General features: G+C 38.1%; 1 protein-coding gene across 2 annotated transcripts in view; it reads right to left on the bottom strand.

Moving 5' to 3' along the window:
• The window catches only part of HDAC8 (histone deacetylase 8), a 230513-nt gene that overhangs the window by 112014 nt on the left and 102715 nt on the right, over positions 1-15784 (bottom strand). Inside the window, exon 10 of one of the 2 annotated variants that reach the window (XM_047764025.1) lies at positions 7320-7372. The exons of the other annotated variant lie outside the window; for it this stretch is intronic. Coding sequence (XP_047619981.1) covers positions 7352-7372 — 21 coding nt within the window. The 3' untranslated portion in view covers positions 7320-7351. Of the gene's footprint in view, positions 1-7319; positions 7373-15784 lie in introns of those variants that run through there. 2 annotated transcript variants of the gene reach the window in all.

Raw genomic sequence — 15784 nt, forward strand, 5'->3', positions numbered from 1 at the left:
TTCCCTCACTCCATTAGACACTATTAGTCACACCTTCACTGGGTTCCCACAGCACTATGTTCATTCTGCTATTATTGTACTCAGCAACTAGAACTGTAATTTATGTTTACATTGTATTGTTATTTACCTCTTTGTATTTGTGTCACTTCTGCTAACCCATGAGTCCCCAAAAGGAAGTAGAGTGACCTTTACCTTGGTGTCCCCAGAAAAGAATGTTTCCTAATTGCTGCCCAATAGGTGTTGAGTGGGTGAGAAGGGGGCTAACAGCTATCAAACCATGACTGTGTGCCAGTTTTTCTGTGAGACAGGTGTCATTATACTTTCATTACACATAAGAAAACTGAAGTTTATAGAGTACAAGGAGCTTGCCTTAAGTCATAGTCAATATTAGAGCTGTAATTCAAATTCTAGCATGTCTGATTTTAAAAATCTATGCCCTTTCTACCATGTTACCTCCAATATCTTACACTTTTGAGTTCAAGTTCTGGTCCTACCAACTCTCTTGTACCTTCACCCCACTCTGCTTTCTGATCTCACAAAGATACCCCAGTGCCCTGGTCCCTATTTTCTCCTGGTTTCCCTGCCCCCCTTTCGGCCCCACATCCAGCTTAGACCACAGGATTATACTCTTGAACTCTCTTTGACCAACATCTTCAACTTCTGTCACTTTGCTTCATCTGCTTGGAATAATCACCACTCCAGGTCAGCCCTGTGTGCTTTTTGTGGTCTGTCAGTGTTGAAGAAAGCTGCGCCACTGAACAGACTACTATCACCAACTTCAGATGCATTCTGGTTTTCAACTTCAGATGCACTCTGTGGGCTTCTTCATGATCCTTTTACTTCTCTCAGGTCGGTTCCTTCTCCCATTCTCTTCAATTACTGTAGCAGTATTTACCACTTTCCCCAACCCTGCTATGGCCCTCTTATCCTTTATCTCTTGGACAGTTCTGTGTTTTTGCTATCATAAAAAAAAGCTAAGTATCCTTATACACATTTCTTACTTCACTGAGATTTCTTCTTCTTTTTAATGGCTACACACATGCTATATGGAAGTTCCCAGGCCAGGGATTGAATCTGAGCCGCAGCTGTGACCTACTCCATACCTGAGGCAACACTGGATCCTTTAACCTGCTGCACTGGGCCAGGGATCAAACCCATTCCTCTGCAGTGACCTGAGCCACTGCAGTCAGATTCTTAACCCACTGCACCACAGTGAGAACTCCTGAGGTTTTTTTCTTAAGTGGCAAGCTTCTTGAAAGAGAAGCTTGTTGCTGTCATTTCTTTTACCTTCTATTCACCACTCCACCTACTGTTGTCTGGCTTCTGTCCTTTCCACACATTGACATTCCTTTTTTTTTTTAATTGAAGTATCATTGATTTACAATGTTGTGTTAGTTTCAGGGGTACAGCAAAGTGATTTAGTTATACATATATATATATATATATATCCATTATTTTTCAGATTCTTTTCCCTTACAGGTTATTACAAAATATGGAGTAGATTTCCCTGTGCTATACAGTTGGTCCTTGTTGGTTATCTATTTTATATCGAGTAGTATATATGTTAATCCCAAACTTTTGATTTATCCTTCCCCTCCCCTTCCCCTTTTGTAACCGTGAATTTGTTTTCTAGTATGTGAGTCTATTTCTGTTTTGTAAATAAGTTTGTTTGTATGATTTTTTAGAGCTTCCACACATAATTGATGTTCTTCTCATTAAAGTAACCAATAGCCTCTATTTTGCCAAATTCTAAGTCACATTTGTCAGTCTTTAGCTTATTGGACCTCTCCGCTATATCTAACACATCTCAGAATTCTCTCCATCTTAAACTTTCAACTTCTGTTTTTGGTAATCTTACCCTGGTTTTCTTACATATAAGAATTAGCTGATACTGTGGGGTTTTTTTTGTCTTTTTGCTATTTCTTTGGGCCACTCCCGCGGCATATGGAGGTTCCCAGGCTAGGGGTCGAATCGGAGCTGTAGCCACCGGCCTACGCCAGAGCCCCAGCAACGCAGGATCCGAGCCGCGTCTGCAACCTACACCACAGCTCACGGCAATGCCGAATCGTTAACCCACTGAGCAAGGGCAGGGACCGAACCCGCAACCTCATGGTTCCTAGTCGGATTCATTAACCACTGCGCCACAACGGGAACTCCTGATACTGTGTTTTTATCAGGCACTATTCTAAGGGCTTTAATTAATTACATGTACATTTAATCCTCAAACATCCGAGGCTTAGAAAGGTGAAGTAACTTGCCCAAAGTCACATAGCTGGTATGTGGCAGAGCCTGGAGGATATTAAATCATACAGACTGGATCCAGAGTCCACTATTTTAATCGCTGTGCTGTACTGCTTATCCTTAATGTAATTTTTTTTGGTCTTTTGTCTTTTTAGGGCCGCACGCATGGCACATGGAGGTTCGCAGGCTAGGGGTCGAATTGGAGCTATAGCTGCCGGCCTGCGCCAGAGCCACAGCAACGCCAGATCCAAGCTGCATCTGTGACCTACACCACAGCTCACGGCAATGCAGCATCCTTAATCCACTGAGTGAGGCCGGGGATCGAACCCGCAACATCATGGTTCCTAGTCGGATTCGTTTCTGTTGCGCCACAATGGGAACTCACTTTAACATAATTTTTCAATCTCCCCTGTGAGCTCAGTTTTGCTGGTCTCTTAAATACTGAAATTCTTTAAGATTCCCTCCTTGCCTCCATGGTCTCTTTCTTACCCACTCTCCAGAAGTAATCTATTTACTCTCTTGGTTTTAACCTCATACTCTTAATATTCAGATCTATATCCAGTCATGACCTCTCTCTTGAACTTCACACTCTTAAATCCAACTGCATCTTGGCAAGATCTACTAGGTGTTCTACTGGCACCTGGTATTCAATGTAAAAAGGCTCACTTGCAGTGCTCCTCGCTCCTCCTTTGTTTGTCACGCAGTAATATCATCCAGTCATCCAGACCAAAATATGTGGTGACACCCTAGATTTCTCCTTCTTCTTTACTCTCAGAATCCAGTTTATCACTGAATTGTCCTAATTCTGTTTCCTAAAATTTTCCTAAATTTTCCCCTAGTCTTCATCCCTACTTCATACTCTCTCCATCACTTGCCTGATGTATTGCAACAGTCTCCAGCCTAGCCTCTCTTAAATCTCTCCTGAGTCATCTCATCAAAACACAGATCTGACCACATCACTGCCTTTCTATGACTCAGTACTGCCAACAGGTACATTCTCAGTTCTTTAGCATGACACAGCTTTCTGTGGTTAAAAGCATGAGCTCTGGAGTTAAACTGTTTGCTCTGAATCTCAGCTCTGATGGTGTGTCACTCCGGGCAAGGTACCTAATCACCTATCTCAGATTCTGTATTATCATTGTGAAGATTACATGACATATCCATGTAAGGCACTTAGAACACTGCTTGCCATATAATAAGTGCACAATAATTGTTAGCTATTGTCTGTTATTATCTAGTCTTATCTCCTCTCATTCCTTGCTTTCAAGTTTATGTTTTGGTAATACTGCATTCTTTATAATTCCCTAAAGGCATCATGCTATTTCACCACCATGTGCCTTTCTATTGCTGTTTCCTTAACCTCCTATACTTTCACACACTTATCTGCCTGGCTAATTCTCAGCTCAGTCCTTAGCCAGACCTCATCTTCAGGATACCTCTCCCTGACCCCCATGCCCCTGCCCCAGTCACACTAACTGGCTTTCTTCCGTGACTTTATAGACTCTGTGCATGCCTCTAACTTAGCATTTAACACAGCGAATTGAAACTGTCTTTGCATGTCTGTCTATCTCCCCAGCTGGGCTGTAAGCTCTCTGAGTAAAGGGATATGTCTTTTACCTCTTTGTACCTTTAGCACTTAGCATTGTACCCAGTGTGTGTAGGTGCTTGTTGAACTGAATCAATTCCTTTTCACTGAATAACTAGTTAGGCATCTACATTTGTGGCTCACTTGACCAGGAAAAGAATCTCTCTCTTTTACCAAGCTGGTCCTTCCCATTTCAATAAATCCCACCTCTGTCCAACGAAATGTTCCAGTCAGAAACCTTGATTCCTCCATTTCCCTCACCCTCACCCTGACATTATATCAGTTCTATCTCCAAAATATGTCATTCTTCTCATCTCCATTGCTACCACCATCAGTCATCTCTCAACTGGCACTGGCCTCCTAACTTCCACTCATGCCAACTACTCTCCACTCTCTACCACAGCCAGAGTAGTTTTAAAATGTATGTCAAATCATGATACCTTATCTATTTAAAAGCCTTTAGTGGCTTCCCACTCTATTAAGAATGAGATTCAACTCCTCACCATGGCTTGCAGAGCCCTACAGGGTCTGGCCCCTGGCTATTTTACCTCACATGAGCACTAGTCACAGTAGACTTCTTCCAGTACCCAGAACACACCAACCTCTTCCTTGCCTCAGGGTCTTGCCACGTGGTTGCCTACTCTGCCTGGAACACTTGCCCACTAGTTGATTTTTTTTTAACGTGGTTGGCTTTTCCCACCCTTCACATCTCCAGAGAGGCCTTTTCTAGCGAGCCTCTCCAAATCCCTATGTTAGTCTGTACCTCTGCATTGTATGTGCTTCCCTCATGGCTCTTGTCACAGTTTATAATTATTTTCACTTATTTTTTACTTTTTCTGTAGTCTGTCTTCCTTACTGGATCACATATTCCATGATGCAGTGGCCACAACTATGCTGGTCATCATTTTAGCCCTAGCATCTGGCACATTGTCTGATACCTTGTTAGCATTTAATAAATAATCCTTGAATGACTGAATGACTTGATAAGTCAATCATTCAATCAATAAATCAGGGTGGCTATACGAACTTTCTTTTTGGTCTCTTAGGTAAGAAAAACCTTACAACTTCAGGTGGCAATTTAATTGGTGAGATGAATCATCTTGCTTATTAACCCAGTTGAGAAGTATTGTAAGAGATCTTAGTTAACCAAGAAAAGGAAATACTTTTTAAAAGTCTGGATCATAGGCCATCTATGCTTGTGGGTGACTCAGGAATGATGACTGTAATTACTACAAACCAGCAGTTCCCAACAGGGGGTTATTTTGCCTTCCCTTGGGGGCATTTGGCAATGTCTGGGTACATTCTTGGTTGTCAAATCTGGGAGATGCAGGGAGTGTGCTACTGGCACATAGTGAGTAGAGGGCAGGGATGCTGCTCAGCATCCTATAACACATAGGACAGTACCCAACCCCCACTCCTAACAAACAATTATACCACCAGAAAAGTTAATAGTGCTGAGGCTGAAAAAAAAAAAAAAAGAGAGAGAGAACAGGACAAACATCTATTTTGTGAAACATAATAGAATGGTCAAACATAAGTGTTCATGTTCTAGAGGATTTGTAAAATTCAATAACTGAAGCATTAATAAGCTCTCTTATTTCCTAAGATTTATTTCTGTTCTTTAGAACAGGTTTGTTTGTTTGTTTTAAACAAAGAGTCCATTGATGGGCTTTAGGAAACTGCCGAATTCTCTGAAATTGTATCCAAAATTGTGTAATTGTAAGCATTTATCTGGGAGGAGGGGCCAACAGATTCATGACCACCGAAGGACTAAAAAGTCATTGGTATGGAAAGACCTTTGTGTTGCCTGTACAGGACTTTAATAAGTCAATGTTTTGTAGAATACAAGTTCTGCACAATGCTTAGAAATATGAGTCCTGGAGGGATGTCTTTTAGAACTGCCTTGAGAGGTAGGCAAGTGTGGTGGAAGTTTGGCCTACAATACAGGTTTCAGTGGGCTATTAGGAGACCATGTGAAGTAACTTATATAAGCCCTACTGAAGTGTTAGGCACATAGCAGGTGCTCAACAAATCTTAGTTTTCTTCCTTTTCATAAGGTTATTGTGAGGATTGAATAAAATAATGCTTTGAGAACTAAATGAAATAATGCATCTGGCATGTTGTCTGGTCAGAAGTAGATGTTTAATAAATGCTTATTTTTCTCCCATATATACTCTCTATATAAATCCCAGTTCTTATCCTTGAAAGTAGAGTAGAAGGATAAGCCCCAAATCCCAAAACTTTGAGTTTCATTCTTGCCTCTGCTGTTTTATTAGCTGATTCTAGCCAAGTTACTTGGTGAGTCTCATTTTTCTTACAAGGAGATAATGCTTACTTCCCAGGGTTGCTAAGAGACATAAATGAGATAATTTATGTAAAGTACCTAACATACGGATATACTTACATGGGATAAAATTGGTGGTTAATAAATGTTAAGTTCTTTTCTCACTCAGATAATACCTAGATTCTACCTCTATGAAGTTTTTCTGCAATAGAAGGCTAGTTTGTTGAATGCCTTGAACTATAACCTTATCTAAATATAAAACTTTTAGTATTTATCTTCACTCATATTTGCATTTTTTCATATAAGATTATAATATTTCATTTACATATGTTTTTAATGAGCTATGTGTCAGCAAAGGCTGTTAGGCTAAATCCACACATCATCCATTACAGTAGCACCATGTTCAGTTTTTTTATTAACCACTTCCTGGGTATCAAATACTCAGCACTGAAGAACCAAGAAGAAATATGCCCCTAGTTGTGAGGAGTTTTACCAATATTTCTGACATTTACAATAATAATATCTAAGCATTTTACTTAGACTAATACATGTAATCCTCACAATAATCCCCATTTTATAGGTGAGAAAACTGAGGCACAGACTGGTTAAATAATTTGCTCAACTTGTCTAGTATATATTGTTACTATGATCACTCCCTGGAGCTAGTCAATGCAAATAGGTCTGTCTGATAAATATGTTTACTAAATTTTTATGTTTTAATTTCAATAATTTACTTACATTTAAAAGGAAGTCATACATACACGGTAAAAACTTCAAAAGGTACCAAATATACACAATGGAAAGTAAGTCCTGACCTCTGTATTCTGGTAATGATAGAGTAGTTTCTATCAGAGTAACTATCATGGTAAGTTTAAAGTATTAGAGCATATCAAAAAGCTGACAAAAACTAGAGAATTCAACCCTTAAAGGAAGAAAACTATGCTGGGTGAGACTTGTTAGTTATATATATTTCGTGTGGTATATGGTAGAGCTCAAGAAGAAAGTTGCAGGCTTATTAGCCTAAGAATTCAGACCAGAGTTCAGAGTTCCCAGAGTTTCATAATATAAGATCCCAAATCTCTAGGTTCAAATAAAAATTCACCCATCATACCAAGAATCAGGAAAATCTCAAGCCGAATGAGCAAAAATAATCTACAGATGTTAACACTAAGATGACATGTATGTTAAAATTACCTGATAAGAATTTTAAGGCAGGCATCATAACAACGTTTCGGAAGCAATTAGAAGCATTCAGAAGCATGCTAGAAACAAGTGAAAAAAAATAGTATCAACAAAGAAACAAAAACCATAAAGAATGGACATTTTAGAACTGAAAAATACAATAACCAAACCAAAACAAACAATAAATCCTCACTGGATGGGCTTACTAGCAAAATGGAGATGACAGAAAAAAGAATCAGTGAATTTGAAAGTACAACAATAGAAATGACACAATCTGAACATTAGAGAGAGAGAGAATAAACTGAAAAATAATGAGCAGAGACTTAAGGTCCTTTGAATAAGAACAAAAGATCAAACATTTGTGTCATCAGAGTTCTAGGACGTGAAGATAAAGAGGACGACATTTAAAAAAATTCAAAGAAATAATGGCTGAAACTTCCCCAATTTTGGTGAAAGATATAGTCAATCCTACAGATTCAAGCAGATGAATGAATCTAAATAGAATAAAAAACAAAGAAACCACTCCAATTCACATCATAATCAAATATCTGAAAAATAAAGACCAAAAAAAAAAAAAAAAATCAAAACCTTGGAAGGAGATAGAGAGAAATGTTGCATCATTTTACATCACCACTGATATAGGAACAATGATTTGAATGACAGTGGACTTCTCATCAGAAACCATGGAGGCCAGATGAAAAAGGCATATTTTTTTAAGTGCTAAAAGAAAAAAAACTGCCAACTCAGCACCATCAATGAAAATATCCTTCAGGAGTGAGTGAAATCAAGACATTTTCATATGAAGGAAAACAAGAAGAATTTGTCTTTATCTGGCATATCCTAAAAGAATGGTCAAAGGAAGTTCTCCAAACAAAAAGAAAATGCTAAAAGAAGAAATCTTAGAGCACCAAGAAAGAAAGACAACAGAAGAGTAAAAATATGGGTAAATATGGCAGAGTTTCCTTCTTCTCTTGAGTATTAAAAATTACGTTTAATGGTTGAAACAAAAACTATAACAGCGTCTGATGTAGCTCTCAATGTATACAGAGGAAAAATTCAAGATATTATATTAGAGAGGAAGGTGAAAGGACATAAGGACAGGTAATGTTTCTATAGCTCACTCAAAGAATCAAAATGTTGATACCAATAGACTGTGATGAGCTACATATATAATTTTCTACCTAAAGCAATCACTAAAAAAAACTATATAAAACAGGAGTTCCCGTCGTGGCGCAGTGGTTAACGAATCCGACTAGGAACCATGAGGTTGCGGGTTCGGTCCCTGCCCTTGCTCAGTGGGTTAACGATCTGGCGTTGCCGTGAGCTGTGGTGCAGGTTGCAGACGCGGCTCGGATCCCGCGTTGCTGTGGCTCTGGCGTAGGCCGGTGGCTACAGCTCTGATTCAACCCCTAGCCTGGGAACCTCCATATGCCGCGGGAGTGGCCCAAGAAATAGCAACAACAACAACAACAACAACAACAACAAAAAAAAGACAAAAAAAACCCTATATAAAACACATAAAAACACTATAGATAAATAAAAGTGATATTCTTAAAAAATGTTCAAATAATCCACACAAACACAAGAGGAAAAAACAGGGAACAGAAAACAAAGAATAAACTGGCAGACTTCAGCTCTAACATATCAATAATTACATTAAAGGCAAATGGCCTAAATATACCAATTAAAAGACTATGATTGGCAGAACAGATTTTAAAAAAAATGCCCCAGTAATATCCTATCTACAAGAAAGTTACTTTAAATATAATGAAAGAGAAATTGAAATAAAAATGATGAAAAAAGATATACTGTGTAAACAGTAATAAAAAGAAAGCATGAATATCAGTCTCTTAAAGAAGCAAACCTATACACACCATATCATCCAACAATTATATTCCTAGGCAATGATTCCAGAGATGTGAAAAATTATATTCAAATAAAAACTATACATGAAATTTTTAATTTTAATAGATAAAAACTGGAAACAACCCACCCAAATGTTCTTCAATGGATAAATGGTTAAACAACTATGGAGTACTACTCAGTAATAAAAGGGAATGAGTTATTTATTCATGAAACAACTTGGATAGGTCTCAAGTGATTACGCTGAATGAAAAAGCCAATCTCAAAAGGTCATTTATATCACATTCTTGAAACAAAAAAAAACCCTATGGAAATGAAGAACAGGTAAACAGCTCCCAAGGGGATTAAAAATGGGGTAGGGGAAGAGAAGGCAGCTGTGGTTATAAAAGAATAGCACAAAGGAAAGTCTTTGTGGCGATGGAACACTCTTGTATGGTAACTTTGGTAGTGGTTACGGTCTATACATGTGATACAATTGCATACAACTAAACACACACACACACGAGTGAGAGCATGTAAAACTGGTGAAATCCGAATAAGGTCTATGGATCATACCAATGTCAATTTCCCAGTTTTGCTATGTACTATAGTGATATGCTACCATTTGGAGAAACTGAGTGAAGGGTACATGGGACCTCTCTTGTACTATTTTTGCAGTTGTCTCTGGATCTAAAACCATTTGAAAATGAAGAAGTTTAAAAAATCATTGGATGAGATGATATAAAAAAATTCATTGAATGGAATTAATAGCAGATTGAATATTAAAAAAGAATTAGCAAACTTGAAGATAGATCAATAGAAATCAAACTGAAGCATAGAGATAAAATATGCAAAGAAAAATGAGAGTTTTGGTGACTTGTAGGACAGTATCAATTAACCCAACACATGTGTAACTTATGTCCTCAGAAAAACAGGAGAGAGTGAATGGGGGAAAAAAGTGAAGAAATGACAGCTGATAATTTCTAAATTATGTCCAAAATCGTAAGCCACAGACACAAGAACTTGGGTAATCCCAAGCAGGGTAAGTACAAACAAAAATACACTAGGGCACATCATAGTCAAATTTCTGAAAACCACAGATAAATTTATAAAGGTAGTCAAAGAAATAAGACACATTATACACAAGGAAACAATGAAAGACTGACTTTGCATCAGAAACAATGGAGGCCAGAAAACATTTATTTTTAGACACTGGATAACATGCAACACAAAATAGTGATCTAAGAGAAAAGGGATACAAATGAGGTGAGCCCTACCATTACCCCAGGTTTATACCTGGAGATAATCCCTGGACTATGGTGTGGGATCCAAACAGAGCCTAGCAATCTACGAGCAGAGAAGACAGAGACTGGAGTTAGAAAGATCAAGGTAATTAGAAGTTGTGGGGATGGGGCTAAGCCAAAAGAAGAGTAATAGAAATATGCCTCAGAGGTCCCCTTGAGTCTTTTGATGAATACCAATCTGAACATGTATAGGGTAAACCTTCACAAAGATAGTCTAGAAAAACTTCTAGGCAAACACTTACTGAGGAGTTGTAAGATGAGCACTTCCTAGAATTCACACAGGGCCAAAGTGGAGAGACCTTACATAAGTAGAGACTTCAGAGGAGCAGTGCCTCCAAAATGGGCTAAATTAGCCCTAGACTAAAGGTTATACAATATTTACTCTAAATGTGCTTAAAAACAAATCTCAAAAGAATCCAATTGATCCACAGTAAAGTTGTCTGTCAAAAAAGTACAAACCTCTCTAAATTAATTCAAAAAATCCAGCAGTCAGCAATGCAAACTTCATGATGTTGGAGATCCTATTTTAAAATTACTAAACACTCAAGGAAGAAGGAAAATGTGATCTACAATCCAGAGAAAAATCAGTCAACACAAACAGACTCAGAAATGACAGAGATAATGAAATTACTAGACAAGGACCTTAAAACTGTTATTGTAAATATGCTCCATATGTTCAAGGATGTAAAGAAAACATGAATACAACGAGGAAAGAAATGGCAAAAAATTTTCTGGGTTATCTTTTTAAAAAGATTTAATTTTCTTAGAAAGTATTTTTAAAATAGAAATTCTAGAGATGAAAAATATAATATTTGAAAGTAAAATCTCACTGATGGGATTAACAGGAGTTATATACTACAGAAGAAAAGGTCAGCGAACTTGAAGGCCAGGTAATACAAACTCTCCAAAATGAATTGCAAGGAGAAATAAAAGACTAAAAAAAAAAATAAATAAATAAAATAAAAAGGGTCATAGTGACCTATGGGCAATAAAACTAGAATAACAAGTTTAATTGGAATCCCAGACGTAGAGGAGAAAAAGAAAAGACCAAAAAATAAATAATGGCTGCAATATTTCTAAATTTGATGAAAACTATAAACCCTCAGATCCTAGAAGCTCAATGAATACCAAACCAGATAAAACACAAAGAAAACTACCAGGACAAACTAATCAAGCTGTTGAAAACTAGCCACAAAGAGAAAAGTTAAAAGCAGCCAGAGGAAACAAAGGCATATATTACACAAAGGAATAAAAATAAGAATGATTTCAGACCTCTCATGAGGAAATTCACAAGAAGACAATTGAATGATATCTTCAAAGTTCTGAAAGGAAAAAATGATCAACTTAGGACTTTATTCCCAGTGAAAATATCCTTCAAAAATTAAGACGATATCAAAAAATTTCAAACAAAAGATGAGAGAATTTGTGCTAGTAGGCCTATACCGTAAGAAAAATTAACATAGGTTCTTTAGGCAGAATGTAACTTTTACTAGATGAAAACCTGGATCTACACAAAGGATTGAAAAATGCTGGAAAGGGTAAAATATAAAAGATTTTTTTTTTTAGTCATCTTTAAATTTCTTTAAATGCTAATTTAGGGCAATGTTGGGAGCAGTAGGTCCAGTGGTGGCTGTATATGTGCTGACTGCAATGGAGTGCCACTGAAGATTATGGAGCAGTAAGCAAGGCTGCCAGCCTGGTGGCAGAATAAATGGAACAACACAGTCCAGCCAAAAGGTGGCACAGCCCAGTCAGGGGCATAAGAGGTGTGGTCTAGTGCAGCTAATAGGCACATTCTAGCCTGAGCATTGTGGTCTCCCTGCACCTCCTTCTGGGGCCCATATAGCAGGTGCCCTCTTACTGGTTGGGCTCTGGGTCTTTTCTTCCATCCCTTCATTTAAGCTTCTTGGTTCTCCCCTCTGAAATACTGGCACCATGACCAGGAACTGGACTTGCTAACCACAAGAGGGACAAGGAAAAGGTACCTTTAGTCATACCTGCTATAATCTCTTAACTTTATTTTTGTTTAGTAAAGCATTTATTTTGAAATCCCAGAATTTCACTTTCACCTAGATAGAAACAGAACAAGAATTTGGATTGCTTGCTTTATAAAGGGAGATTAGAAGACTTGCTTTCTCAAACCCAAGCTGCAACATCTATGTTTAAAGATGCTGAAAAAAAGGAGTTCCTGTTGTGGCTCAGTGGTATTGAACCTGACTAGTATCCATGAGGATGTGGGTTCGACCCCTGGCCTTGCTCAGTGGGTTAAAGGATCTGGCATTGCCGTGAGCTGAGGAGTAGGTTGAAAACGAGGCTCGGATCTGGCTTTGCTGGGGCTGTGGTGTAGACCGGCGGCTACGACTCTGATTTGACCCCTAGCCTGGAAACTTCCATATGCCACACATGTGGCCGCCCCCACCCCCCACCCCGCCAAAAAAAGAAAGAAAAAAAAAGTGCTGAAAAAGAAACTCAAGTATTGGTGAGGTCTCTGGCTAATGGAAGGAAGACCTTTAGTTCAAAAACATGAGGTAAAAATGTAAGTAATAAATGAAAACATGATTAAAATATCTTTATGTCATTATCTTAACTTGTAGTATCTTATCCATAGAACATTTTCATATTGTTTCAAAATAATTCACTATTTAAGGCGTGGCATCATTTTCAGACCATTCTTTCATTGTTAAAGGGAAAGAAATTGAGTATTTTAAGTACAGACACGGTAAGCTTATTAAAAACCAAAAATTATTTCTTAGAGCTTTTCAAACTAGAAATTAAAAAGTCACTGAAGCATCTTATGCCTAAGTTATTGTACCGCATGGGCTGGAGAAATGCACATAATAGGCTAGAGACCAGTGAAGCCTTAGATAATTGACATTGGTCAATGCCAACTGGATGAAAGTTAGTAAAATAACTCATAGCACTGCCTCTTTTCAACGGCACAGTAACTTGTTTGTTTATTTATTTATTTATTTGTTTATTTATTTTTGTCTTTTTTGCCATTTCTTGGGCTGCTCCCGTGGCATATGGAAGTTCCCAGGCTAGGGGTCGAATTGGAGCTGTAGCCACTGGCCTACGCCAGAGCCACAGCAACGCGGGATCTGAGCCGTGTGTGACCCACACCTGAGCTCATGGCAACGCCGAATCCTTAACCCACTGAGTGAGGCCAGGGATCGAACCTGCAACCTCATGGTTCCTAGTCAGATTCGTTAACCACTGCACCACGACGGGAACTCCCAGTAACTTGTTTATTTAAACATTTAGCTTTAAACATGGAGTTTTTTTTTTCTTTATTTTTTGTTGGGTTACCTATTTTTTTATTTTTAAATTTTTAAAAATGATTTCTATTTTCTTAATATTGCATTTGAGAGTTATTTATTTATTCTGGATACAACTCCTTTTTTAAATCAGATATGTCATTTATTTTATCCCAGTCTGTGGCTTGTCCTTTCATTCTCTTAACATTAATTTCCATTTGTTCATGGATATATAGAAATACAGTTGATTTTTACATATTTATCTTGTATCCTTCAACTGTACTATATCCATCTTTTGACTTAGTATTTTCTTCTTAGATGACATAGTTTCCCCATAGGTGACATATTTACAATACTGGAATATGGAATCTTTACTCCACTTATATGGTATATCTCTTTATTTAGATCTTCTATGATTTCTTTCATTAGCTTTCAGTGGAAGACAATTATTATCTCATTTGCAGAATTGTACTTTCACCAGAAAAACAGACAAGTCTAAAAATGTGGCTTGATTTCCTGTTCTGCTGTACTCATATGGTATCAGCACTAACCAATCTTTGAAGAAGAACTTATTTTAATGTGAATGGTTGGCAACAATCACAAGTGGTACTAAAATATTGAAAGTGCTGAATAACTTGTTTAATCTCATGATTTATCCTGGAGCAAATTATATATTTCATATTATATGTATATGTTTATGATATATATTTTTGGTTATGGTATATATGATTTATATATATATATTTATATATATTTTACATGGTTTATCCTGGAGCAACTATATTTGCATAAATGTGCAAAAGCAATGGTGGGCAAAACCACTGGAAACATGGTATAAATTAATGCAGTAGTATGAAAGTATCATATTTTTATTGTTGTGTACACACAGCAAAAAAAAAAAAAAAAAAAAAAATCCAGGAGTTCCAGTCATGGCACAGCGGAAATGAATCTGACTAGGAACCATGAGGTTGCGGGTTTGATCCCTGGCCTCGCTCAGCGGGTTAGGATCTGGCATTGCTGTGAGCCGTGGTGAAAGTTGCAGACGTGGCTCGGATCCCATGTTGCTGTGGCTGTGGCGTAGGCTGGTGGCTACAGCTCCGATTCAACTCCTAGCCTGGGAACCTCCATGTGCTGTGGGTGCGGCCCTCAAAAGACAAAGACAAAAAAAAAAAAATCCAGTTTCCATTAAGAATGGCCTTGATGAAGCATTAAAGATTATCACATATTTCTCTTTTTTTTTTTTTTCTGTCTTTTTAGGGCTGTACCCGTGGCACATGAAAGTTACCAGGCCAGGGGTTGAATCAGAGCTGCAGCCGCTGGCCTGTGCCATAGCCGCAGCCACACCAGATTCAAGCTGCATCTGTGACCTACACCACAGCTCATGGCAATGCATCAGATCCTTTAACCCACTGAGCAGGACCAGGGACTGAACCCACATCCTAATGGATACTAGTTGGGTTCGTTATCACTGAGTCATGATGGGAACTCCAAGATTATCAAATATCAATATCAAGATCTTGGATATAATATTCTGTGTGACAAAATAGGAGGTATGCAAAAAGCACTTCTTTTATAAACTATACTATGGTGGTTGTCTTGAGGAAAAGCACATCTGTGATTAAGCTGTGACTTAACTAGTCACTTTTCATGCAATACCATTTTTGCTTGAAAGAACAACTGATGGAGGAGTTCCTGTCGTGAATCGGTGGTTAACGAATCCGACTAGGAACCATGAGGTTGCAGGTTCGATCCCTGGCCTTGCTCAGTGGGTTAAGGATCTGGCGTTGCCATGAGCTGTGGTGCAGGTTGCAGATGTGGCTCGGATCTTGCATTGCTGTGGCTCTGGTGTAGGCCCGTGGCTACAGCTCCGAATGGACCCCTAGCCTGGGAACCTCCATATGCCGCGAGAGCAGCCCAAGAAATGGCAAAAAGACGAAAAAAAAAAAAGTGACTGATGTCCTATTCATCGACTAATTAAAAAATAAATAAATAAACATGCCAAAAGAAAAAAAAAGTGGAGAAAAAAAAAGAACAACTGATGGAAAACCCATGATTAAAATACTTGGATGTCAGTGGATATTTTCTCAGAAAT

This window comes from Phacochoerus africanus, chromosome X (assembly GCF_016906955.1).
Source record: "Phacochoerus africanus isolate WHEZ1 chromosome X, ROS_Pafr_v1, whole genome shotgun sequence".
NCBI lineage: Eukaryota > Metazoa > Chordata > Mammalia > Artiodactyla > Suidae > Phacochoerus > Phacochoerus africanus.